Raw genomic sequence first — 27,104 nt, forward strand, 5'->3', positions numbered from 1 at the left:
CCTGCAGTGGGATGTAGAGCAAGATCCGAAAATGTCCTCCCTCGCCATTCCCTGACACTCGTCTCTTAACGGTCTGTTCCTGACCATGAAGGCCGCTTTCTCCCTGTGCTCTTCTTTTAAAATGCGAATGTACAGGAGACTGCTGTCCTAAGGAAGAATTATGTGTAGGCAGAGAACCCTTAGACTGGTTAAGAGGGGGTTCTAAAATGGCAAAGAATGGTGTTGTGGGGGAGACAGGGAGCCCCAAAGGCCACCAGCAATGACTTGTTTTGCAGATGCTGAAAGGAACCCTTAGCTCCAAGGATGATCATAATTGATAACACCAGTTACTGTGTATTGAACTCTCACACTCGGCCTGTGCCACACTATTGACCTGCGTTATTATTTCATTAACTCCTCCCACAATGGGGCCGGGTAGGGGGCGCATTTTCTGGTGCCATTATTGTCTTAATTTTACAGTTTTCCAGAACTCATAGAAGGGAAGTGCACATCCCAAGGCAGGCTGCAGGGCTAGGATTTGAATCCGGGCCTGTCCAACTCCTAAGACCTCTGCCCTCTTCTGTCCGTGAGGGGCAGCAGCGTCTCCACCCTGCTAACCACGTTCCCAGGAGGCTCCGCTTCAGAGCCTCAGCATAGCTGTCTCTGGCAGTGGACCTGGGGTGGGCTTTCTGAGGACGTGATGGCACAGGCAGCGGGAGCTAGTCCTCCTGCATGAGGCAGGGGTCCACCGTTAGTGGCTCAGAGGCCAAGCGTAGCGTCAGCTTTGCTGTTCCGGAATCTAGATGACTGGAAACACTTGTGGGTGAGGCATGCTCCTCTCCCAGTTTGTCGCAGTTCCTGCTGCTCCCTGTTGTCTCGTCATGGGCCACTTCACACATTAACCTTCCCTGCTTGGCCCTGGACTTAAGGTTTGGACCTGCTAGAACAATATTTCTCAACGTTTTTTCACTATCACCCTCCTCCAAGACATATTTTTCCTAATACCTCATAAAATATTTTTATAGTATATAAAATGTAATCTCTTTGAATAGTTTGATATTAAGTTTTTTAACTTTTTATTTTGAAGTAGTTATAGAGTCACAGGAAGTTGCAAAAAAATGTTTTTCCCAATGGCAACATCTTACCTAACTATAGTACAAAATCAAAACAGGAAATGACATTGGTACAAGCCACAGAGCTCGTTCAGATTTCGACAGTGTTACATGCACATGTGTGTGTCTGTGTGTGTGGTTCTGTGCAATATTTTCACATATGTAGCTTTGTGTAACCACCACGACAATTAAGATACAGAACTGTTCCATCACCATAAGGATCCCTTGTGCTTGTTGGAGAAATAAAATTAAAAACAAAAATCTCCTTCCGACCCAGAAAAACTCTCTCCGCAAAAGTAGAAGAGAAAGAAAACAATTTTATTACTGATAAAGTATTAAACCAGAATGTTATCTGTGTCACGGGCAGTCCTGTGAGGAGATCGCAAAGACAGAAAGAAATCTTGGCCTTTTATATACCTCAGCAGATACGACCCATTGCATACATATTCTCAAGGTAAACACTAACTAGTCCTTAAGGAAGAGCTATAACTAGTCCTCAAGTGACAGGACTTGACAGCACCATTTGTCACGCATAGTTCATCCTGAATTCACATCGTAATTGGGGTGACCATCTGTGTTAGCTAATTGGCTTTATCCAAAGGAAAACCAAACATCTCCTGTTTTTATGACAGGGCCCTCTAAAGTCAGGCTCCTACCCCAGCCCCCAGACACTTGGAGATGGGGCTGTATCTTCCTTGATGATTCCATTTCAAAGAGATGGTTCCCAGGTCCTTGAGAAAGACACTCAGGAGCGCCACTTGAGAAAGACACAGGGTTGTAAGCTGACAAGAGGCTTATTTAACCTTTAAAAAGATTTATATAGGTTTCAAAGAGACAGAGAAGGCACTTACAAGCTTTCTAAAGCAAATGCTCTAAGAAAATGGAGCAAGGAGAAGTCTCTTCCCTTATTTTCAACAGGGAGAATTAAGCCTCTTATTTTTAATTTGTATTTGCCCTTAGATGCTACTCCTTTATAGGTGCCTCCAATCTCCCCATCCCTTACCCCTAGCAACCACTATAGTTCTCCATCTCTTTACTTCTATTTCAAGATTATTACATAAATGGAATCATACGGTATGTAATCTTTTGAGATTGGCTTTTCACATTCAGCATAATGCCCTTGAAATTCATCAACATCAACAGTTTGTTCCTTTTTATTGCTGGGTAGTATTCCATGGTATAGATGTACCGGTGCATTTACCCCATCTTATCCCACCATGAAAAATTTTCTTTTATTTTCTTTCTTTTTTTTGTGAGGAAGATTGGCCCTGAGTTAACATCTGTTGCCAATCTTCCTCTTTTTGCTTGAGGAAGATTGTTGCTGAGCTAACATCTGTGCCAATCTTCCTCTGTTTTATGTGGGATGCCACCACAGCACAACCTGACAAGCTGCGCTAGGTCTGTGCCCAGGATCCAAACCTGCAAACCCCAGGCCACCAAAGTACAGTGCACAAACTTAACCATGACACAACCAGGCTGGCACACCCCCCCGCATGAAAATTTTAATACCACAAATATGCTGTATATCTGTTTATGTGCTGTGGCCCTTTGGAGGACCACAAACCATTGTAATATCTAAGATTTTTGCGCCCCCCGTTCCGTGAAGCAATTTTTGCCCCTTTAAGTGATATGGCCCCCATTGAGAATGCATGTTCTAGAAGAATTTGCTCGCTTGCTCTTCTCTCTTGCTGCAGTTAAGTGCTCAGCTCCAGATGGAAGTAGAGAGACTTATAGTCCAGGACTATGCCATAGAACATCAGAAGACAGTTATCCCTGACCCCGGGGATGACTTCAGGCTTCGGAGTCGCCACAAACTGGCCAAGTGAGTGCCCTTCCGTGTTGTGTTTGTTTCGGAGTGTAGCGGAGCAAGCTGTGCTGCCCACCGGAGCTGCCCTGAGTTCATAGTCGATGGTCTAGGAGTGAAATCCACTCACCTCACAGACCTGCCATTCTCTAGCATCCAGCCAGCCAGGCAGGTCTCTGCCTCTTAAAATCAGAAAACTCCAGCCTTGTCTAATGGATAGGCCCCTGAGGGCCCCTGAGGGCCCACACTGAATGTGTTTGAGATAATGACTGAAACAGCAGGGTGGGCTTCTGGGCCAAGAATCTTGTTCCTAGTCTCTATTCTGGAGAGTGGTTGTTCTACACTCAGGAGAATAGAACCTTGCACAGGAGATAGAAGAGAAGTGGAAAAGTGACCGGTAAGGAGATCTTGTTAACCATTTCAGAGTCCAGCTGCCAGAGTATATTCTGGACTTTGGCTACATCATCCTTGGTGACGTCCGAACACACATCATCAAGATCACCAACACCAGTCACTTCCCAGTGTCCTTCCATGCAGAAAAGCGTGTCCTTCACAACACAGGTAACCAGGCTGGGAGACCCTTTCCTGTTGCAATTTGTCATTTCTAACAAGGTGCCCATCTGTACCGTCCTTCTGGAGGAGTGTTCATGCCTCTCCAGGGATCAGCCAGAAGAACTGTTGGGCCGTTGTTTGATACTTTGAAGGGTCGTCCTGCCCTAGAGGGGCTCCATCTGGAGCTACTGTTTGCTACTTCTCTCTCCCACAAAGAATTTTGTTTGTTTTGGTCCAGGCTTCAGTACTGAGCTAGATCGGGTGAAGAGCCTACCTTACTGTGAAACAGAAACATTTGAAGTGAGATTTGACCCACAAGGGGTCAGTCTTTCTGTTGGAAACAAAGAGGTCTTTCTGCCCATCAAGGTAAGAAAGATGCGCTGCTGGGCCCAGCTGATGCTCCCCTGCTTCCGGCTCTGCTTGCCGATCACCCGTGGGATGATCCGGTTACTATTTCAGAGCCATGACCCTTCCCCCCAACCCCATGCCACATGGTAACAGCAATTTGATGCCCACTCTAGGTAGTTGGAGGGCCAACAGTTTACATCCGTCTCCAAGCCACGGTGACCATTCCCACTATGACACTGTCATGTGGAAAAGTGGAGTTTGCCACAATTCAGTGTGGACAGTGCCTCGTGGAAACTATTCAGCTTTCCAATCATCTCCAAGTCCCTTGTGAATGGTTTGTCCTCAGCCAGAAGCCAGTTAACAAGGTAAATGAATTGTGGGCCACTGGTCCCCTTTTTTCCATTTCCATTTCAGCCAGATTTGTAATTCTAGTCCTCTGCTCTCATCATTTCACTCTCCTGCTCAAAGACGTTCAGTGATAGCCATTGCCTCTGAGTAAAATCTAGGCCCTTCTCCCACCACTCAAGGACCCTTCGGGCCATGCTGTCTGGCGAATGTCTTATTCATCTTTGTACCACTGGTATCTATCCCTGACACCTGGGACGTACTCAGTAAATGTAGGTTGAGTGAATGGAGGATGAAATAAATCCATTTTCCGTAGAGGATTATCTAATTGTCTAATATTTACTAACCAGCTGGAGAAACACATGCCAAGTTACTTAAGATGGAAACTACGTTCTGAATTCAAACAAACGGCACAAATCTTTGAAATCCAGCCCACTTCTGGAGTCTTGGATCCTGGTGAGAGGTCCAATGTGCAAGTGAAATTCATGCCCAAAGAAGAGGTAAGATTTAAAGAAATGTGATTTCATTCAGACTCTCTGGATCTCTTTGGGCTGTACTCAAACTCCATGCTTGATTGGGTTCCAGGGAATCCTTGAGTGACCTGTACCTCGCTATTCTGATTATGACATCAAGTGTTTCTGGTTCACATAGGAGATGTGTGGCCTGGTGGTTAAGAGCACCAGGCCTGGGACCAGCAGATCTGTCTAACACACTGACTTTCATCAGCAGACCTGGGTTAGTGGCCTTCTGCCTCTGCACTTAGAGGCTGCATGGCTTTGAGCAAATTCCTTTAGCCTCGCTAAACCTCAGTTTGCTCGTCGATAAAATGAAAAATAATAATATCACTTGTCGAAAATCCCTTATTGCAATTCTAAAGTCCAATAAGCTCCAAAAGCTGGAAAAAAATTTCGTAAGTTTCAGACCCAAACTCATTTGGCGGAAAAACCTCATCTGAACTGGCACGAGACTACTTAACCTTTATTTATGCCACTCAGTTTGCGGAGTCCAACATTGCTACGGTAGAAATATTAATGTGTTTGATTTCAGGGGACCACCCCAGACCCTACTGAGGATGTTATGTGACATAGGGTGCAGGCACTGTGTTTACCTTTTTAAAATCTGAATTTGAAAGCACCTGGCCTCTAGGGTTTCAGGTAAGACATTACCAACCTGCGATAGCTCCTCACAAGGTCATTTTGAAAATTAAATGAATTAATATGAATAAAATTCACAGCATACCACTCTGTATTTACTATTATCATTAGTACTTGTGATAATAATAGGTGCTTCCTGGGAGACGCACTCCCTGGGCCTCACAAATGTTTCTTTTGTGAACACTATCAACACAAAGCTACTCCTAACAAAGAACGTGGTAAAAATAATAAAATCCTAGAACCAGAGAGGATCCCAAGAGGTTAACTGTAAAGATTTTTGCTCAAAGCCTAAGGCATTTCGGAGATATTTTTCTCTACTCTGTTCTTTTAAAAGAAAACGATGCGAGTTTTGTAGAATACCTATGTTAGTTAACTCCCATTTTCCTGGTAATAGCTTTGAGGAAATGCTTAAGAATCTGTAGTGAAAAAGAAGAAAAGTGAATGACTTCATGTCTGATTCTAAAATAAAGCTTGTGTTTCTATCATTATCAAAATCTCCCCAACTCTTTTGGAGGAAAAGAGGATTAATATGTTTGTCGTTCTTAGAGAGTCCTAAGACTGTCAGGGAGTTTACTCAAGATTTCGGATGTTTTACTGAATAAGGGCAATGACAGTAAAAAAAAGAATAGATTTATCCAGTTCAATAAATGTTGAGTTGGAAGTGGTCAAAGTTAATAAAATGTTTCCCCACCAATTGGGAGAGGAATGTCTTGGCTGTATACAAGGAGTTTGTTAGCCTTGCAATCCATGCAGTCCACATCTTTGTCTCCAACAGCAGCACAGAGAAATCACCGATGCCCACGCTCGTGACTCTTAGACATTTTAATGTGTTCCGAATACTCTGTGTTAGAAAACAAGGAAACGAACGAAATGTTTTAGAAATAGTTCCATAAAAAAAACAATTAAAATATGGAAGTTTGAGTCATAAGGTGCTAAGCCCAGAACTGTATAGAAAACCCTGCTAGCCCATAATTCATTCTCTTAGAGTTTCCAACAATAGATACTTCTCTGTACATGTATGTATGTCCATACACATTCCATCCATCTGATTTTCCCCTTTGAGCTAAGATGGTTAGGAGCTCTTCAAATCACAAAGCCAGTCCTGGCCTCCAAATCCAAGCCGTAAGCCCAACAGTGTCAGAACAACGTGGGCATCTGGCTAAAAATGCAGACTCTCCAGCCCTTACCCTGCCTCTGCCAAGTCAGGATCTCTAGTGATGGGGCCTGTGAATCTACATTTTTAATGGGTTCCCCAGTGAAACCAGATTAGGGTAGTTGGTATCACTATCAACTGTATTCAGATTCTAATTGTATCGGATGAACGGAATGCCCTAGCTGGTCATCCCTGACCCACTGCTTAACTGTATCTTCAAATAATGGAAATATGCTAATTCAAATTCTCCAAGAAACAGACCTGGAGACAAGGATTTGAGCGCAAGCAGTTTATTTGGGAAGAGTAGGGAAGAGCGGTAGACAAGTAGAAGGTGATAAGGGAAAAGAGGGCAGCTAATAGGGTGTGCAGTGAGCCAGCTGCCTCGGAGACTGCAGCTTAATCCCCTTGGAAAACTCGGAGGAAACAGACAAAATACACAGTTCAGAATTATCCCTTCCCGGGAGCGAGGCACCTAGGGTATTTATTTGGGAACTCCCAAGAGTCATTGTTTGAGGACTGCTCCCAGAATGTTATTTCCCCAGCACTTCTGCCCTGCCCTGCCTGCCCGTGAGCAGCAGGACCCATGAAATGAGAGCCCAGAGGTACAGATGGTGGCAGTGGACATCTGAGCACATTGGAGGGTCTAAGGGCTATGAGCATAGCACTCAGAGGGCCTTCCACACGTGATGAAGCACTTGGTACGGTGCCTGGGACGCTAGATACACTGTATTAGTAGGGTAATACAAATTGCTCCCATGCAATTTTGTAAGAAAAATTTTCCCTCTTAATCAAAATAGGATCAATTTTGTCTCCCTAGTAGTTTCCAGTTTTACACGGCATGCAACAGAAAAAAAATTCAGATGCTTGTTTTGTTTTTACATTTTCCAGAAATTCTACAGCCAGACCCTGGTTTTCCTGATTGCCCAGAGTACTCAGAAGCTTACGCTGCTGGTGCAGGGGAAAGGTCTAGAGCCACGCTTGGAATTTATTCCTTCATTTCTGGAGCTGGGGCCACTGCTGCCTTGTGCACCTGGAGATGAGGCCGAGGTGGTGGTGAAGAATCCCTGCGACTTTCCCATCGAGTTTTACTCCTTAGAATTTGACCAGCAATATCTCATAGAAGAGAAGGTGAGCGGAGACCAAAACCAAGCTCCATCTTCCTACCCATGCTGGGCCCCGCCACGTGCTCAAGCTCTTCTCTCTGCATGGACAACCTCCTCCTGACCTTGGCCTCTTCTTCCCCTTGAACCCTTCCTCATCAATTTAAAGATCATGCAATAGCCTTTCCTGACCTACTTTCCTTGCGCTGAGCAGAATTCATTGCTTCTTTGTGATCTCATTATACATTTTAAACATCTCATTGAAAAACCAATACATGCTCATGGTTAAAATTCAAACAGTAAAGAATATATGCAGAGCCAGCCCTGATGGACTAATGGTTAAATTTCAGCACACTCTGCTTCTGCAGTCCGGGTTCATTTCCCAGGCATGGAACCACATCTCTCATCTGTCAGTAGCCATGCTGTGGTGGTGGCTCACATAGAAAAACTAGAAGAACTTACAAATAGAACATACAACTAGGTACTGGGGCTTTGGGGAGGGAAAAAAAAAGAGAGAGAGGAAGATTGGCAACAGATGTTAGCTCAGGGCAAATATTTCCCAGCAAAAAACAAGAAAGAATATATGCCACAGTCACTATATTTGAAGTGAGTTTCTTGTAGACAGCCTATAATTCACTCATTTTTTAATACACTCTGGCAGTCTCTGTCTTTAATTAGTATATTTAGACCATTTACATTTAATGTAATTATGTTAGGGCTTAAATCTGCCCTTTTTCCCTGTTTGTTCTGGGCTGCATGTTTTCCAATTACTCCTCCATGTCCCTTTTTTCTTAACTTCATTTTTTAAGAGCAGTTTTAGGTTCACAGCAAAACCGAGGGGAAGGTACAGAGATTTCCCATAGACCCCTTACCTCAACACATGCATAGCCTCCCCCATTATCAACATCCTCTACTAGAATGGTACACTTGCTACAATCGATGAGCCTACATTGACACATCATAATCACTTAAAGTCCATAGTTTACATTAGAGTTCACTTGGTGTTGTACATTCTATGAGTTTTGACAAATGTATAATGACATGTACCCATCATTATGGTATCATACAGAGTATTTTCACTGCCCTAAAAGTCCTCTGTACTCAGTCTATTCATTCCTCCCTCCTCCCGACCTCTGGCAACTACTGATCTTTTTACTGTCTCCATAGTTTGGCCTTTTCCAGAATGTCATGTTGTTGCAATCAGACATTATATAGCCTCTTCAGATTGGCTTCTTTCACTTAGTAATATGCATTTAAGGTTCTTCCATGTCTTTTCATGGCTTGATAGCTCATTTATTTTTAGTGCTGAATAATATTCCATTGTCTGGACATACCACAGTTTATTTATGCATTCACCTACTGAAGGACATCTTGGTTGTTTCCAAGTTTTGGCAAGTATGAGCAAAGCTGCTATAAACATCAGTGTGCAGGTTTTTGTATGGGCATAAGTTTTTGACTCTTTTGGGTAAAAATCAAGGAACGTCATTATTGGATTATATGATAAGATATGTTTAGTTTTGTAGGAAACTGCCAAATTTTCTTCCAAAGTGGTTGTGGCGTTTTGCATTCCCACCAGCAATAAATGAGAGTTCTTGTTGCTCCTCATCCTCACCAGCATTCGATATTGTCAGTGTTTTGGATTTGGCCATTCTAATAGGTACATAGTGGATTCTTATGGTTGTTTTAATGTGGATTTCCCTAATGACATATGATGTGGAGCATTTATTCATATGCTTATTTGCTATCTGTATATCTTCTTTAGAGAGGTGTCCGCTAATGTCTTTGGCCCATTTTTTTTTCTTTTTTTTTAAAGATTGGCACCTGAGCTAACAACTGTGGCCAATCTTTTTTTTTTTTTTTGCTTTTCCCCCCAGTACATAGCTGTATATTTTAGTTGTGGGTCCTTCTAGTTGTGGCATGTGGGATGCCGCCTCAACATAGCCTGATGAGCAGTGCCATGTCCACGCCAGGATCCGAACCGGCGAAACCCTGGGCTGCTGAAGCAGAGCGCACGAACTTAACCACTCGGCCACGAGGCTGGCCCCTATTGTTGAGTTTTTAAGAGTTCTTTACGTATTTTGAATAATGGTCCTTTATCAGATGTGTCTTTTGCAAATATTTTCTCCCACTCTGTGGCTTGTCTTCTCATTCTCTTGACATTGTCTTTTGCAGAGCAGAAGTTTTTAATGTTAGTGAAGTCCAGCTTATCAGTTACTTTTTTCAACGACAATGCCTTTGGTGTTGTGTACAAAAAGTCATCACCATACCCTAGGTCATCTCGATTTTATTTTGTTATCTTCTAGGAACTTTATAGTTTTATGTTTTTTATTTAGGTTTATGATCCATTTTGAGTTAATTTTTATGAAGGTTGTAAGATCTGTCTAGATGGAGTTTTTTTTTTTTGCACGTGAATGTTCAGTTCCAGCACCATGTATTGAAAAAAACTTTCTTTGCTCATTTTATTTGATTTGCTTCTTGTCAAAGATCAGTTGACTGTATTTATTTGGGTCTATTTCTGGGATCTCTATTCTGTTCCATCAATTGATCTAGGTCCATTTTTACTATCTCTAACCTGCTCTCGTACCTTGAGGCTGAGCTGTATGAACTACACTTTTACCTAACACCCATAGTACCCTACCTTTTAGAAACTACCTCTTAGTTCCCTACTATGAACAATAATGAAATTAGCTAGTAATCTCTTTTTCCCTCTCCCCATCACCCTTTGGTATAAAATGATATTCTTTTGCTTCCAGTTAATGCCTACAGGGTAATCATCTCACATACACTTCCTCCATGTTTCGCTTCCTGTACTATTTCTATAGTGTCAGAGTTTACAATATTAAGATGAGAGAACCAAATTTCCATCATTTAGTCTTAGTTCTACACTTAAACGTATAAAGCTAAAACTTCTCCAATCGCTACTGGGATGTTTGAAGCTCATTCTCTAGTGGATTCATCAGGAAGGGATCATGGAAACAATATTCCCTGAGGACGCACATGTTTGTAACTGTTTATCTGTGGCTTTTATCCTTTATCAGTTTGATTGGATACAATATCCTTGGCTCACATTTTCAGCACTTGAATATCTTAAACGCGTTGCTCCACTGTTTTCTCTTAAGGTTTTACTGTTCATGAAGTCTGATGCTTGGTTATCTATTGCTTACCAGGTATCTATTGCAGCAAAACAAAGTACCCCCATGCTTAGCAACTTAAAACAGTAAACATTTGTTATCTTATGTTTTCTGTGGGTCAGGAATTTCGGAATGCCTTAGCTAAGGTGGTTCTGCTTCCTCTGGACCTCCCCAAATTCAGCCCTCAAATCTTCTGTCTTCTTTACCTTCAGTGTTTATGCTCTGCCCACTTTGGATTCTGCATCCAGACGTTTTTCTCAGGATGGGATTCCATCCCTCTGGAAGGGAATATTTTCATGAGGTCTTTTTGAAATGCTCGATGGCTTATGTTGGCACAGCACCCCCTGTTGTGGGTCAGTTTCAGTGGAAAGCAGAATCTAAGACTCCAAGACTTGCATGCAGAGAGGTTATTAAGGAGCACTCTCAGGAACAACACCTGTGAAGAATAAGGAACGTAGAACTGGGCAGAGAGAGAAGACGAACTGTGATGAGATTGCAACAGAGACTATAGCTGATCCCACAGGAAGCTGTGGACCTGGCTTGCCTCTTTAGAGTTGCCCCAATTTAAGCAAGTTGCCCAGACCTTTGTGTTTCTGCATCAACCAGTGTTTGGAATATTCCTTCCTTTACCCACTAATCTGCCGTGCCACCTCTGTCCTATGTCAACACTCCATTTATGAATGGGTCCATTCCAAGCTCTCTCTCTGATTTCATTGGTCAGTTTGTCATCCTGATATCAATACCACTCTATTACTCTAGCTTCATAAGCGCTGATATCTAGTAAGGCAATCTTCTCTCTTTACTCTTTATTAGCGTTTTAACTATTCCCAGCCCTTTGTTCTTCCATATAAATTTTAGAATGAGCTTATTACTAGTGCTTTTCAAACAACAAAAAATGGTGATCCTGGAGAAGGGTTACCTAACAGAACAGACATTTCACACCAATAAATTAGGTCTTATAGGAAGTAATTGCTTTCTAGGACTTTATTTTACCATGGTTTATAAATATACATAGATACTAGGATTGCCAAATTTAGAAGAAAGAAAAACAGCTTGCCCAATTAAATTTGAATTTCAGATAAACAACATGGAACATGTTTAGACTAGAAAAATTATTCGTTGTTTATCTGAAATTCAGATTTAACTGGGCATCCCATATTTCATCTGACAACCCTAATATACATTCTCTCTCCACCCCACCCCATCTCCACACACACACATGCACACACACACACATACTTAATACCATTTTACATGTTTTCCCCTGGATCCTCTGTTTATGAGACAACCACCTTATCCAGTTTAATATTGTCAACCACAATATTTTCTAAGAACATGTCACTCAAAGTGGATAATGGAGTTCTGTGCTTTTGTCAATGGAAAAAAACAAAATAAAACCAATATATTTTTTTTTTAAACAAGAAGAAAATTCTCTTCCATGTGTGAAATGCCCAGGGTCAAATGGGGCAAAACGAAGACCCCCATATCCTCAGATTCAGGCTCAGCTTTCCATTTTAGCCTCTCCCAAGAACCCCACCCTTCGTGCACACCCCAGCCTTAGGCAGGGGCAGGGGTTTTGCAAGAGGGATGAGCAGATCCACCCAGGGCTGTGGGGAGGAAGCTTCCAGTGAGACCAACAGCAGTTTCCCTTCTCCTTGAGCAGATCTTGCGAACTCTGAAGGGCTATGATTCCTACGACACCCTGCTGCTGCCTCCCCGCATTCCGGGGGAGACGCTGCCCCTGGAGGTGTACGAGTACTATAAGGAGGTGAAGCGGTCAAAAGAGGAGCAGATGAAGGCGAAATATCTGGAATATCTGGCACAGGAGAACGGTGAGAACTCAAGGCGGAGAGCCCCTGGCTCCAGCTGCGGCCCTAGCTTCTTTGAATTATCTCTGCTGGGAGACCTGCCAGTTCCCGAGCACCTGCCAGGTGACAGGCAGGTGCTAGGTGCCTTTCATGTTTCATTTCTAACCTTTACAAAATGGTCCTGATATCCCCATTGTATGGATGCGGACAGGGAGACACATTCTGCTCTCACTAGAGTCTAGTGGGGAGTTAAGACCTAAAAACAGCTAACACAGATATAGAAGAACATTTGCTAGATACCAAACCCTGTGCTGAGGGCTGTACACATACAGATGAGAAATGAAGCACTGAGAGGCCAGGTCCACAGTTTTAAGGGGCAGAATCGGGATTTAAGTCCAGGTCTCTCTGACTTCAGAGTCCATGACGGTAACCACGATACTCCACAGCCTCCAAGCGTGTGCCTAGGTACATGCAAAGTAGTAGGTCATGCACAGTAGAAATTGGTGTCCTAAGAGAGGTAAGGATGGGAGAGGTGGCCCTCCACGGTCCTCAAGGCCAGACCTCAATCGCAAAGCTGGACTGTGTTCTCATAATCTGGCCCAGCATCCCTGAGTTATCCCGTCATCCACCCAGGGACCCCCTTGGACGCACTTGAGCATCAAGGTTCCTTGATGACCTGTAGGACTGTGTGGCTTGTCGTGATGTGTGTCCTGCTTCTCTGTGCCCTCACCCTGGAAAGGCACCCTCCTTGTTCTTACTTGCTCTCTTCTTCTCTGTAACAGTCATCACATGTCTAATTGTTTTCTTCAAATCTGTCTCCCCCCACAAGAAGCCCCCATAAAGGCAGTGACCACATATTCCTTACTTGTAAGCCCAGTGCATGGAACAACACCTGATACATCATAGTGCCAAATACATATGTGCTGTAAGAGTGAAGGAATAAATTGAGTGGAGTTCATTTCTCCTGCCCTTGGGCCTGTCTTGTCTCTCAGGGAAGCTAGACAGAGGTACTGGTTTGCCCTAAAAGGAGATGAGAGAAGAAGGCTGCCCCTGCCCCCCGTCTCCTGGTCATGCTCGTTGAACACTATTAGTTTGCTAGAACTGCCATCACAAATACCACAGACTGGGTGGCTGAGCCAACAGAAATTTATTTTCTCACAATTCTGGAGGCTAGAAGTCCAAGATCAAGGGTCAGCAGGGTTGTTTTCTTCTGAAAACAACCTGGGCTTGTGGATGGCTGTCTTCCCCCTGTGTTCACGTTTTCTTCCCTCCATGTGTGTCTGTGTCCTAATCTCTTCTTATAAGAACAGCAGTCATATTGGCCTTTGGGTGGATTAGGACACCCGCATGACCTCCTTGTATCTTAATTATCTCTTTAAAGGCCCTATCTACAAATACAGTCTCATTCTGAGGTACTGGGGAGTTAGGACTTCAACATGTGAATTTTAGGGGAACCCTTTAAGCCCATAAAAAGCACCCACTGTGTTCCAAGCACTGGGCTGAAGTGCTGGAAAAAAGATCAATGAAACAAGCCCCTGTCTTTGAGAGCCCACAGTCAGGAAGCGGTGGGGGTTTGGACATTTAAACTCAGGAAGGACCCTGTTGCTCTCATCTCCATTTTTTTGTCCTTGTCCTCACACACCACAATTGTGGGTCTCTTTTTCCATTCGGCCCATTGAAAGGTAGTCTAGCGCCAAGATCCAAGGGTCCAGTGGGAACCCAGGAAGGCGCACATGCTGCTGCTCACCAGATGCTTCTCTGAGCATCTGCTTGCTCTGAGTTCATGCTGCAGACCGTCCTCTGCCTCCCTCACCACATCCGGGGAGGACCAGCAGCCCGAGTCAGGCCAGCATCATTCACAGGACAGCTGCAACCTCTCTGGCTCAAATCTAAATTCTCTAAACAAAAGGAAAGTCTTGGCCCTGAGGTACAGGGGGGTCATCTTATACAATCACAGCCTGACACCCACCCCGAAACTCTGTGGAGCGGAGCAGTGAGGAGGGTGCTGGGCAGACAAAAGGATGGATGTGCTTAACAATGACAGGGGGAAAGGTCCACGATAAATTAAGGAGGGAAAGCAGGCTACAAATTGGTATGGACAGTATGATCCCAAGTTCAGTTTTGAAAAATTAAAAATCTGAGAGGTTGCAGCTCTCCTGTCCTGGTATCATAAAATTAAGCTGCAATTCCTCTGTCACCATTTCTTTATCTATCTCTAGCTCTCTTTTTTTTTTTTTTCATTGGGGTCATAAAAGTTTACAACATTGTGAAATTTCAATTGCACATTATCACTATCTCTTTTTACAGCTGAATTTTGTAATGTTTTGCTCTTCTAAATTTTCCAAATTTTCTGGAGCAAATGTATAATTGGGGAGGGGGGGCTGTTAATGTTAAAATACAGAAACACTGGGCAGAGAACCTTCTTAACAGCTGACTGACTGCAGTTCTTGTTTATTTGAGTCGGATGGTCCAAGACGATGGTAATCAGTTCAGTGATTCTCTTTCTTGTCTCTCTTTCCTTTTCTGCCCCCATCTCTCTTGCCCCCTCCCAATTCTTCCATATGTTTTCATCCTTCGCTCCCTGGCAGAAGATGACGATGTGCCCTCATCGGAACAGGGAACCTCCGCCAGCACAAAGAGAACCTCACTGAGCCAAGGGGTCTCTGTCACATCCAACCTGGAAGAGCGACACATCCCTACCGTTGAGTCCAAGCTCTACCTAGATGAAGAGGAGGATGAGGACAGCCTGGAAAACATACTGTTTCAAAGTAACCAAGCATTTTAGTGTTTTGGTACCACTTCTAAGCAGAATTGGGAAGACTGTTCCATGCCTTTTCTCCTTTCTTCAAAAAATGCATCCTCCGTGCCTTCTAGCACTACTAGGTGTTAATTCTATAATAAGAGTATGCCATCACTTACTTAGCCATTTCCCTTAATGTTGCAAATTCAGCTAGTTTCCAATATTGTTTTTCAGCAGGAGAGATTCCCCAAAATGAAACTGAGTCAGAGTGTCTGTATTTTCAACTCTAGTGGCTGTAGATAAATTATTAACCAAAAGGGCCCTCCCATAGACCGCAGCGAGGGGCGAGGACTGCAGCAACATTTGTAGCAGATTGCATGTCATTTTAAAACAACAACAGTTACAAAGAAAAAGCTGTTTCCATTTCCATCAGAAGCCGTGTGATTTCTGGGTGTGTCCACATGCACGCACATGCGCACACGCACAGATATATTTTTAATTTGCAGCTGACAAGATACAGAGTGTCGACAGCCAATCCACAGACGAAGTTGGAGAAGTAGAGAACAACCCAGCGAGCAAGGCGATCGCTCGCTACCTGGGCATTGATATTTCTGCAGAAGGCCGCATGGTCAAGAACCGGAAAGGCATTGCCATCATTGTCCATGGGACACCCTTGTCAGGTACGCCACAACTCGGGGGGTGGGGGGGGGTTGCTCCTTTGGGGTTTATGGCAAAGTTTGCGCGTGTAATTTTTGAGGTAATAAAAGACTCTTTTATTTGAAATTTATATACCAAAGGATTGTCCTCGAACTGTTAAATTGCCAACCTCAGAGATACGGAAGTAGAGACAGAGTGGGGACACCTCATTCTTAGTACATCTCTGAATTGCTTGAGTTTATATTTCTTCTGTCATCTAAAAACATTAAAATATTAGAGAAAAATCCAAGACATTAAATTATTTTAAAAGAGAGAGGAAAAATATGTGCGAATAAGTCCATGCATGTTCACTGCAGCATTGTTTACCATAATACAAAATTGGGAACAGGGCCAGCCCCATGGCCGAGTGGTTAAGTTTGCACACTCTGCTTCGGCGGCCCAGGGTTTTGCCAGTTCGGATCCTGGGCGCAGACAGGGCACTGTTCATCAAGCCACGCTGAGGCGGCATCCCACATGCCACAACTAGAAGGACCCACAACTAAAAATAGACAACTATGTACTGGGAGGCTTTAGGAAGAAAAAGGAAAAATAAAATCTTAAAAAAAAAATTGGGAGCAATTGAAGCATTCATTATGGAGAACTGGTTAATTAAACTATAGTACATTCATCCAGTGAATTACATCACCATTAAAAACAGTGTCTTGTACACCCATGTTCAAAGCAGCCTTACTCACAATAGCCAAAAGGCAGAAACAACCCACTGTTTGACAGATGAATGGATAAACAAAATGTGGTACAATGGGATATTATTCAGCCTTAAAAAGGAAGGAAATTCTGACACATGCTACAAAATGGATGGAACTTGAAGACATTATGCTAAGTGAAATAAGCCAGTCACAAAAGAACAATTACCGTAAGATTCCATTTATACAAGGTACCTAAAGTAGTCAAATTCGTAGAAACAGAAAGTGGAGTGGTGGTTTCCAGGGGCTGAGGAGAGAGGAATAGGGAATTATTGTTTAATGGATACGGAGCTTCTGTTTGGGAAGATGAAAAAGTGCTGGAAATGGATGGTGGAAAATGGCTGCACAACAATGTGAATGTACTTATGCAACTGAGCTGTACACTTAAAAATGGTTAAAATGGTAAATTTTGTGTGTAAATTTAAAAAACGTGCCATAGAAGTGTATTGAATGGATAGAAAGATGGTTATGATACATTGTTTTGAGGAAAAAAGTGCCATACTTAGGATCTGTAATCTGTGCTAATTTCCCATTGCTACTGTAACAAACAACCACAAATTTAGTGGCTTAAAACAATGAAAATTTACTTTCTTACAGTTCTGGAAGTCAGGAGTCTAAAATGGGCAACAGGCCTGCATTCCTTCCAGAGGCTACAGGGGAGAATTCCTTTTCTTGCCTTTTCTAGCTTTTAGAAAAGTTACCTGCATGCCTTGGCTCATGGCTCCTTCCTCCATCTTCAAGGCCAGCATTGTAGCATCTTCCAGTCTCTCTCTCTTTGCTTTCATCCTCATATCACCTGTTCTGACTCTGACTCTCCTGCTTCTCTCTTGTAAGGACCCTTGTGATTATATTGAGCCCACCCAGATAATCCAGGATAATCTCCCATAACAAGGTCCTTCATTTAATCACATCTGGAAATTCTCTTTACCATATAAGGTGCCATATTTGCAGGTTCCGGGAATTAGGACGCAGACATCTTTGGGGAGCCATTATTCAGCCTACCAGATAACCCATTTCTTTCTTATAAGAAATATAAATAAAATAGTTATGTATACATACTTAGCAGCCATACGCTAACTGTAATCTTTCTGTAAGAGCAAATTATGGATCTTTTTTTCTTTTCTCCTCTCGTTATTTCTGAACTTTCTGCTTTCGTTTTAATGAGCAGGTATTTTCAAATGAGAAAAAAAAAATCAACACAAGTTATTCTTTAAGTCAAAAAAGTTTTCCCATTAGAATTGGAGACAGAGCTACAAGATTTTTAAAGATTATCTGATAGAATCACTTTTTAAACTGAGGAGAAAATCCAGAGAGGATGGGGGTTGCCATAGTACATGGTGCATTGGTGGTAGAATCAGGACCAGAATCCAAGGTCGCAACTCCTGGCTCAGGTCTTCCTTCTCTTTTCTGCCGCCACCTCTGGCTGCACAAGAGACTTAGAGATAGAACACTTGGAGAGATCACTTTATGGGTGGCCTCTATTCTAGAAGCTTCTTCTGTCTAGGACACTGAGCAAACGAAAGCCAGGAAATTCAACCCCTGACTTTTTTTATAGGAAAGTCAGCCACTGCAGTCAGCATTGCCAAGTACTACAATGCAGCCTGCTTGAACATCGACTCCATTGTCCTGGAAGCCATCTCCGACAGCAACAACATCCCAGGAATTCGGGCCCGTGAGCTCTGCATCAAGGCTGCCATAGAGCAGTCCATGAAAGAAGGAGAGGAGAGTGGTAAGAGCCATTTCCTCTGACTTTTTGTGGTCAAGCGGCCAGCACCCCCACTGGTGACGCCCATCTTCTCTGTTTCCCTAACTGAGCTTTTCCACCACAGCCCAGTTGGAGGTTGACTTACAACATGCTGCCAACTTAGTAGCCCAGAAGAGAATTCTCTTCACCAAGCATCTACAGCTCTCCTGGCCGCCCAGTGCAGGCATGCACTTGGCACTGCAGGCAACAGGACAATGAATAAGACATGGCCCATACCTTTGGGGGAGCAGACAGGTGCTCTTTCGGAGCAGAGGAAGATAATGTTGTAACCTGAGTATTGGCTTCTACGAAAGAGCAAGTTTGGGATGGTCAGGTACCCATAAGTGTAATATGGGGAAGATTTCATGGAAATGGGCTCTGAAAGAGCAGAAAAATGTTGATAGGCAAAGACAAAGACAAGGACATTTTAGACCAAGAAAGTAGGGAAGCTGACAGTAAACTAGAGGTGGGAGGGCAGGTTGAAGCCAATCATAGCTGACCTTGATGCCAAGATTAGGAATTTGGATTTTATTTTGAAAGAGAAGAGAAGTTGAGCAGTTTTTGCCCTACAGGAGAAATGACCAGAAAGTCACAGTAGGAAAGTAACTCTTGTGATGTCTTCTAGAGGAAGCAACAGTGAAGCTGGAAATGAATGGGCCTGGGCCAGCTGACCTGAGAGCCACCCGCATGGCAGCGAATTGAAGGAGTGGGAGGCATTCAAGATGGTCACACCAAGATTTGTAGTCACAGAAACCAGGAAGAGAGTGACATCGTTTACCAAGATAGGGAACACTGGAGGAGGAGAAAGTTTGCTGGAGAGGGAAATTAATTGAGTTTTTGAACCCCATAGTGGTGAGGCCTGGGAAAGTAATGTCAAGCTAAAGACATAATTGGGGGAGTCTTCCTCAACAAAGTGAGAGGGGCAGCCACTGAAGTGGAGGAAATCAGCCTAGAAAGCTCCAGAAAGAGAGGAAAGGGTTGGACAAGGCAGGATGGGACCTTGGGGAACACTGACACTTCAGGATGAGGAGAAGCCAAGGGAGGTCGAGAAGGCAGAGAGGTGGGCAATCAGGAGAGTGGGATGCAAGGAAGTCAAGGAGAGAGACAGCAGGCGGGAGAGGGGAAAGAAGAGCTTTCTGGGGGACCTTTCCTCCTCTGTTTTTCTCCTAGCCCTTATCACTAGTTAACATACTATTTATTTGATGTACTTATTCTATTGTCTGCCTCCCCCGACTAGAGTGTAAGCTTCTGAGGGCAGGGATTTGTGTTAGTTTTCTTCACTAATGTATTCCCCACACACAGAATAGTGCCTGGCACTTGGTAGACAGAGTAAAGATTTATAAAAGTGTATTGAATCAATAAATGAACGTAATTGGAGATTGCTGAAAGTTCGAACAGAATGAGCCCTAAGAAGAGGGCCACTGAGGTTCACACTTCAGAGCGTACTGGTGACCTTGGAGAAAACCCTTTCAATGGAGGGGATAAGCCCAAACTGACATTTGCTGTTTGCTGTGGAGTCAACAGGCTGTACCGAAGAGGAAGCAATAAATCTACACCTGCCCATCCCATGCAGGCGCCACTGGCCACTGGAAATGTGGCTGGTCCAAAGTGAGACGTGCTATAAGTGTACAATAGATGCTGGATTTGGGAGATGCAGTATGAATAGAAGACTGTAAAGTGACACAGTAATGATTTTTACATATCATGTACATGTTGAAATGATCACATTTTGGGTATGTTGGGTTAAATAAAATATGCCATTAAGTCCATTTTTACTTTTTTAATGTGGCTACTAGAAAAATTTAAATTACATACATATGAGGCTCATCTTATATGTCTATTGGCCAGAGCTGGACTAGACCACTGTTTTCAGAAACTGGCCAGTGAAGGAAAGAAGAAGTGGAATGATATCTTGAAAGAAAGGAAAAGTCAAATAAAAACTTGTATTCATATCGTATGAGGAAGAATGGGCTTTTTAAGATACAGAGGAATAATGCTATAGACAGGGAAAGGTGCCAGGCATATGGAGAGCACAGAAGAGATTCCAGAGCAATCAGTCAAGGGGAGAAGGGCCGAGGAAGAGCAGGACTCATAGTGAAGTGAGCAGGTACGGGTGGCAGGAGACTGGAACAGTCACCATCAAGGCAGTGCCTGGAGGGACACGGGGTCATGGGGCCTGGATGAACATGGGACCTACCAGCTCTATAATTGGAGTAGAATGTTGATGCAGCTGCTCCACTGATGGCTTCAGGCTCCCCCGCAGCTCCCAGGTGCAGTACAGAGTCCTTGTACCTATAATCAGCTCCTGGGGGAGGGGAGGAGGGAGCCACATGGAAAGATAAAGCAGAGTAAGTATAATGACAACTCTCAAGGGAGTTCTGGTTGCTTATTTGCTGAAATGGTCAACAAGAAGTAATGAGTCATAACGAGTCTGCCTAAGAGCCGGAGAAACAGGGAAGCTGCCTAGCATACAGCCCTATCACCCTATTTAGGGTGCCAACAGCGTCTGATACACCCCTGTTCTCCTTCAGAGGCACGTGGTCCATCCTTGTGGAGTAGGAGCCCCAGGGGACACAATGAGACAGGACTTGCATTGTGGTTGGGGGACTAGGAGAGGCAGGAGTTTATCATAAAAGCCAAAGGCACTCTAGCAAGAGTGTTTCTGAACAGCCTTCTTGGCAAACTTTTAAATGATTACATCAACCACTGATTCTGCTCTGCTGCAGGAGCAGCAAACGCCCTACCCGAGCTATTCGCTAGCATCACCACTGCCTAGAACCACAAAAGGTCAGGTGTTAGGTTTCCAGGGCAGGGCTGTTGTGTACCAGCAGTTTCAGAAATGACCGCCCTCTGGGCTGGAAGAGAAAGTGGGGCAGACTAACATGGGATCCCCTGGGAAGATGAGCAGTGAAGAGCCCTGGACTCCAGACCAGGCTCCCAACTGACCCATCATCATCCAGTCCTTGGTGAACGGAGCCTGTTCTCCCAGCCCCACTCAGCCATCTGCAGATGTAGATGGCTTCCTGTTCCTTCAGAGAATCACACTAGGTTTCCATGTGCCATCCCTGCTGTTATTTCCTTATTATCCTAATGTGACTTTTGATATAAACCCACTCTCTCCATGTAGCCCAGGAGACTGCTTTGAGCCAAAATGCCATGGGACAAATACGACTGAGCAGCGAGACCCTGGGCAAGTTAACCTCGGAATCCACTCTGGTAACCCCTGATGTTAAACATGCTAAGACTGTGCGTGGGAGCGTGCTGCTCTCCAAAGGCAAGTCAGAGAGCCACGGCTCTGGGTCTCAGAAGCAGCATCACCAGCACTCATCTGAAACACCACAGGTATAAATCAGGGCTCCTAGGAAGGAGAGTTGAGATCCTTCCTCCTCCTTAGCATCCTGCAGCCAGATCAGCACAACTTCATTCCTATGGTCGCCCTCACCAGGCAGGCCTGAGCGCTGTCCCTGAACCACCACTCCTGAAAGGAGTATTCATCCAGCAGGTGTTCAGCAAGTGCCTTTAATGTTATAGGGTTAGGTGCTGGCAAAGTGAAGATAAGTAAAGCAAATTCCATGCACTCAAGCTGCACGAAGAGTCTGATGATGGAGATAACCACACATTCAAATATTTGTAAAATATTGAGATTAGAGACAAAAGAGGGGTGTAGCAAGAATTACGTTGAAACATATGAAATCATCAATCTTCAACCATTTGGGAGCTCCATAACAGTAATTTCATATGGTTCAACCTAATACTTACAGAATGCTAAGGAACCAGTAATGTAGGTTGCAGGAGGGCTGCAAGGGAGTCTTGGAAAGTCATAAAGAAGTTAGAGAGTTTGAGCCACATGCCAAGGGACTTCAAGAACAATCTTGGCAGAATAGCAGGTGCTGAAGCCAGAGACAGTGGATGGCGCTGTGAGAGACAGGTGAGTGATGATTTGTCAATGGGAAAGCAGAGTCAAGTGAGTATAGGCTTCTAAGATGTTTGAAAGAAAAGGGAAAAATATGAGTATTCATTAGAAAAGCAAACCCTGGGTCAGAAAGGAGGTGGAGACACAAGCAGGTCTCTAGAGACAGGAGCTCCTGGAGAAGTATAAGGTGACCATCCACCCAAGAGGAAATGAGATTCCAGGAGGAAGAAAGAAGGGCAGGATTAAGCATGGTTAAAGGAGATGGGACCCAGCTTGCTCTAGAGTCAGTAAGGTGAAAACAGACGGAGTACGTGTAGGGGAAGCGGGGTGGAGAGCAGATTGGAGAAGGTCTTGCTGAATGGCTCTAGGCAGGATGCAAGGTCTTTCCAGGAAGTATTGAGGAGGTTGGGTTGCAGAGCGTGTTTGAGGGAAGTGGCAAAGCACTGATGCATCCACTGAGGAATAGAACCAGAAATTGGTGGTGGACAAAAGAAAAGATAGTTGAAAAGGCTGATGGCCCAGCCAAGACAGGAAGCTACAACTTCACAGTAAGATTTGTCTAAGTGGCCCCTTTCAGCCCTCACTCAGAGGCAGAGAGAGAAGTTGTTATCATTGCAGGGGTCGGGGTGTGCTCAGAACAAAGGGCAAGGGAGTTGCGAGTGGCATCAGTATGGGAAGTCCAGTCTAGATAGACAAGGAATTAAGAGGAGGACAATAGAATGGGAGAAGCAGGAAGACTGAAAACGTCTGTGGGTCTTGTTATAGTCTGAGAGCGCTATAGTGGGAGTGGGAGAGGCAGATGTTTCCGAGAAGCTTGCTGAGGTGGATAGAGCAGAGGTGAAGGTCCTTATAGGAGAGGAGGACCACATATTGGATGGAGCAGATGAATGGAGGGTTGGCGGGGCAAGTGGATGACGGAGGGTTGGATGGGGCAAGTGGTTGGAGTGGAGGTGAAGATCTTCGTGTGAAAGGAGGTATGCGGGTTGGATGGGGCATCCTGCAGGACCGAATTTGTGCCAGATAATGTCTCTGATCTTCACTTCAATCCCACATTCTTCTAATATCTTGGAAACTAAAAACATTGACTCAGTTTCTTTTGGAGCATCATCCTTTTAACCCTCTTTTCTAAGGTCTAATTTGATGTTCTTTACGTAGATGTTTATGGATGAACTAAAACATATATTTGTATTAAATAGGGTGTCATGGAGAATCATTTACTTTGGTTTGGTGCTGTCCATCTGGACAGTGAAATAAGGCTTTTAGACTACATCAAAGGCAGCAGAAAACCCCAATTCTGACTCAAATCCCCTTTCAATAAGTAGGGAACTTAGAACTTCTTCAAGACCACATTAGAAATCAGAGCTCCCACATGTGGCTGCCTGCTGCACTCCAGTGTGACAAGACTCAAATGGTTTGGACACAGTCACCCTGTCAGAGTGCCTTAGCCAGAGATGGCTGTTTGGTCTTCTAAAGCTCTCCTAAAGCATGAACTCTCCAATAACTAAAACTTTACTCATATTGCAAGTGGGAAGAAATGTGTAACATGTCGTATAATGAAGAAATGACCTGTAATATAAGGTCATGTATTTCTAAATCACCTTGTTCCAGGAAATCACCAGTTAGAAATCCTGATCTTTTGAATGATGTTTAATCCAGCGCTCTCACTTCTCAATTCCATGGCCTCCTCAGCTGCTCACTATGATGACCGTATTCTAGACTTTGTTCATTGTTTCCCATAAACTCCGGGATCTCTACATCGCACATCCTACTTCCTGACGACCATCTTCTAACTTTCCAGATGACTTATTCTGATAAGTATCGGTCACATTGAAACCTCCAGTCCACATTTTCACTGCCTCGCACCCCCTTCACTTATCCAGTTTGGATTTCGTGGTCTGTCATTATGGGTGCTCCCTTGCCCCTTCATTGTACTCTCCAAGCAAAACTTCCTCCTGGTAAAGCCCATTCTCCACCTCCTCCTTGCAGGGCAGCTAAACATAGCTAGAGGAAAGCCTCGTCTCTCCTTAATGGTCTTAATTTAAATTTGAGACCTCAAATCTCAAGTGGATCCTTTATCTGCCCTAGTAAATTTGTCCTCCATCTCTTCAAGATAACTATTTTGTTGCTGTCATCATTCTCCAAACCTCTAAGACACCTTCTTCTTCCTCATTCTCAGCTAATGATCTTTCTTATGACTTCATGGAGGGAGCAGCAGCAACCAGAAAATCACCACTTCATCCTCCCACCACCAAATCTACCATCCAGCCTTCACCCTGACCCAGTGCCATCCCTTCCCTGTGCCTGAGTAACTGCCCCCGCTCTCATCCAAGGCCATCTATGCTCCTGTGCACTGGTCCCCACCCCTCCTGTCTTACTCAAGGGCTACTTCCTGCAGTTATCCCCTCTCTCCCATTTGGTTTTTTCCCTATCTATTGGATCCTTCCCATCAGCATCTATGGGCGTTGTGTTACTTCCCATCTGCAAAAAGACTTTCCTGTGACCCCAGATCCCCCTCCAGCTATTACCTCATCTCTCAGCTCCTCTTCATTGCTATTCCTCCAAAGAATTGCTGTGTGACTGCCTCCTCATCCTCATCACCATTCTCTCTTTCAACTATTCCAATGAGGCCTTTGTCCTCACCACACCACTGGCTGCTCTTCTCAAGGTCATTGGCATTCATCTTGCCAAATCCAGTGGCCAGTTTTCTGTCCTCATCTCATGTGACCTCTTGGCAGCTGATAGCTCCCTCCTCCTGGAAGCACTTCATTTGACTTTCAGAACACTGTGCTCTTCTACTTTCCCTCTGCCTCCTTAACAGCTCCCTCCACTCCTCCAGTTCCTCCATCTCCTCCAGATTCCTAGTTTTTTGGAGTAGGCTAAGACTAAGTCATCTACTCTTTTCTTTTTGTTTTCTACCTTTTCTTTACAGGTGATTTCATCCAGTTCTATCTCCAGCCCTAACTTCCCCCCAAGCTCAGGTTCATGTATATAAACTTGCATTCAGTATCTCTATTGAATGGCTTAGAGACATCTCAAAATTTGTATGTCCCAAAAGTGATTCTTGCTCCCCTCCCAAACAAAACGTAACATTGTTTTTCCCTCAGTCTTTCCTTTCTTAATAAATAACTTCATTTTTCAATTTGCTCAGGTCAAAACTCAAGGAGTCATTCTGGATGCCTCTTTCTTTCACATCCCAAATCCTATTGGCTCTACTTCCAAAATACATCTTTTATCAACCACTTCCACCGTGACTGTGCTCATCCCTGCCACCATCATCTCCCGCCTTGACCTTGGAGATAGCTAACTAACCCGTCTTCCTTCTTCCACTCCTGTTACCTCACGCATCAGATACAGTGGTCTTTTAAAAATAAAAATCAGATCATTTGTCTGCCTGAAACATGCCAACGACTTCCCATACTACTTGGAATAAAACGCAAGTTCTTTACATGACTTTCAAGCCCTGCATGTTCTGGCCTGACTACGTCTTAGACTCTAACCAGCCTCCCCATCGCTTTCTCAGTTCCTGTCACACTGGGCTCCTGCTTGCACCCCAAATACCCACAAGCACACTCGTGTGAAGGGAGCTTGCTGTGTCCTCTCAGAAAGACTCTTCTCTCAGGATCTTGTCTCATTCTTCTACATTGCCCGGGTAACGTGACCACCCTCTCTAAAGAGCCATAGTCCAATCCTGTCATTGTGCTTTATTCCATTGCCTGATTATTTTCTCCCAAGCTCTCATCACTCTCTGAAATTATATGACTGATTTTATGTATTCATGTGCTTCTTTTTTATCTCCTTCATTTGAAAGTAAAGACCACACAGGCAGCAATACTGCTGGCCTTGTTTGTTGCTGTAACCCTAGTAACAAAAGGGTCCCAGTGCATAATAGCTGCTCAATAAATATTTGTTCAATGAATGAACCAAAAAATGAATGTATGTGCTGTTCAGTCCATACACAAAGCACCTTCCACCGTGTTCCCTCTTGAAGCTTACAACAATTCTGGAAGGAAGGAATCTTCCACATTACAATGCACTTTTACAGGTGAGGACATGAGGCCCAGAGAGGTTGTATGATTTTCCCAAAGTCACATGGCTTGTAAGTGTAGGAGTTGTCGGGACACAAAACTGGATTCTAACTCCTGGTCCTTCTCCCGATTAACAGATTTCCTCCAGCCCTCTCCCCTCGGGGCCCACGCAGCGTCGGCTCAGCGTCAGCGCTAGTATCGGAGGTGAGACGGGCCTCATGAGTTGCGTGCTCCCCGAGGAACTCTTCACTCAGATCCTGGCCAAGCGCTTACAGGTGCGTCCAGCCCACCTGCACGTTGCTGCAGGGCTCACACACTAGTCCCATGCTGGGGGCTGAGATTCTGAACCATCGCCCACCCACAACAGCTCAGAACCCAGGGGCCCTGCAGAGGAAAGATGGGTTTCTTCCCCCCAGCAGTCACTTAGTTGTCCTTTTGGCAGCCCTCGTCAGTCCCTGACCCGGGCTCAGTCTGCTGCCTGAAGCCATTCACCTTCTTAAAGGACCAGTGAGCAGAAAAGTTTACACATTAAAAGAGAAAAGTCACATACAGCCCTACAGTGGTGTGTTAAAAATTACAATGTAGAGCCACTAAAAGTTAGAATTTAGAGCTATGTTAATTGCTGTAAAAATATGTTTGCAATATGTGATTAGGTGAAAATTACAGATTATTAAATAGTGTGGAAAGCACAATCACATGTCTATAAAAATATTTATAAATGTATATTGCACAGTAAAAACTCTTCAAGTACATGCTAACTGCGGTTATCCCTGGGTAGCAGGATTATAGACTTTTA

General features: G+C 44.1%; 1 protein-coding gene across 6 annotated transcripts in view; it reads left to right on the forward strand.

Annotated features, from left to right (window-relative positions):
• HYDIN (HYDIN axonemal central pair apparatus protein) overlaps positions 1-27,104 on the forward strand; it is a 335,806-nt gene that overhangs the window by 219,348 nt on the left and 89,354 nt on the right. For 4 of the 6 annotated variants that reach the window (XR_002806835.2, XM_023637294.2, XM_023637296.2 and 1 more), the window contains 12 exons: positions 2,786-2,913; positions 3,320-3,456; positions 3,686-3,813; positions 3,969-4,160; positions 4,491-4,640; positions 7,336-7,575; positions 12,342-12,510; positions 15,075-15,254; positions 15,733-15,906; positions 18,182-18,355; positions 21,498-21,712; positions 26,446-26,583. Coding sequence is in view for 5 of the 6 variants with exons in the window: in XM_023637294.2 (XP_023493062.2) it covers positions 2,786-2,913; positions 3,320-3,456; positions 3,686-3,813; positions 3,969-4,160; positions 4,491-4,640; positions 7,336-7,575; positions 12,342-12,510; positions 15,075-15,254; positions 15,733-15,906; positions 18,182-18,355; positions 21,498-21,712; positions 26,446-26,583 (2,025 nt within the window). In the remaining variant the exon portion in view is untranslated. Of the gene's footprint in view, positions 1-2,785; positions 2,914-3,319; positions 3,457-3,685; positions 3,814-3,968; positions 4,161-4,490; positions 4,641-7,335; positions 7,576-12,341; positions 12,511-15,074; positions 15,255-15,732; positions 15,907-18,181; positions 18,356-18,455; positions 20,140-21,497; positions 21,713-26,445; positions 26,584-27,104 lie in introns of those variants that run through there. The other 2 variants (XM_023637295.2, XM_023637299.2) reach the window with 2 other exon arrangements.

The sequence above is a fragment of the Equus caballus genome, chromosome 3 (assembly GCF_041296265.1).
Source record: "Equus caballus isolate H_3958 breed thoroughbred chromosome 3, TB-T2T, whole genome shotgun sequence".
NCBI lineage: Eukaryota > Metazoa > Chordata > Mammalia > Perissodactyla > Equidae > Equus > Equus caballus.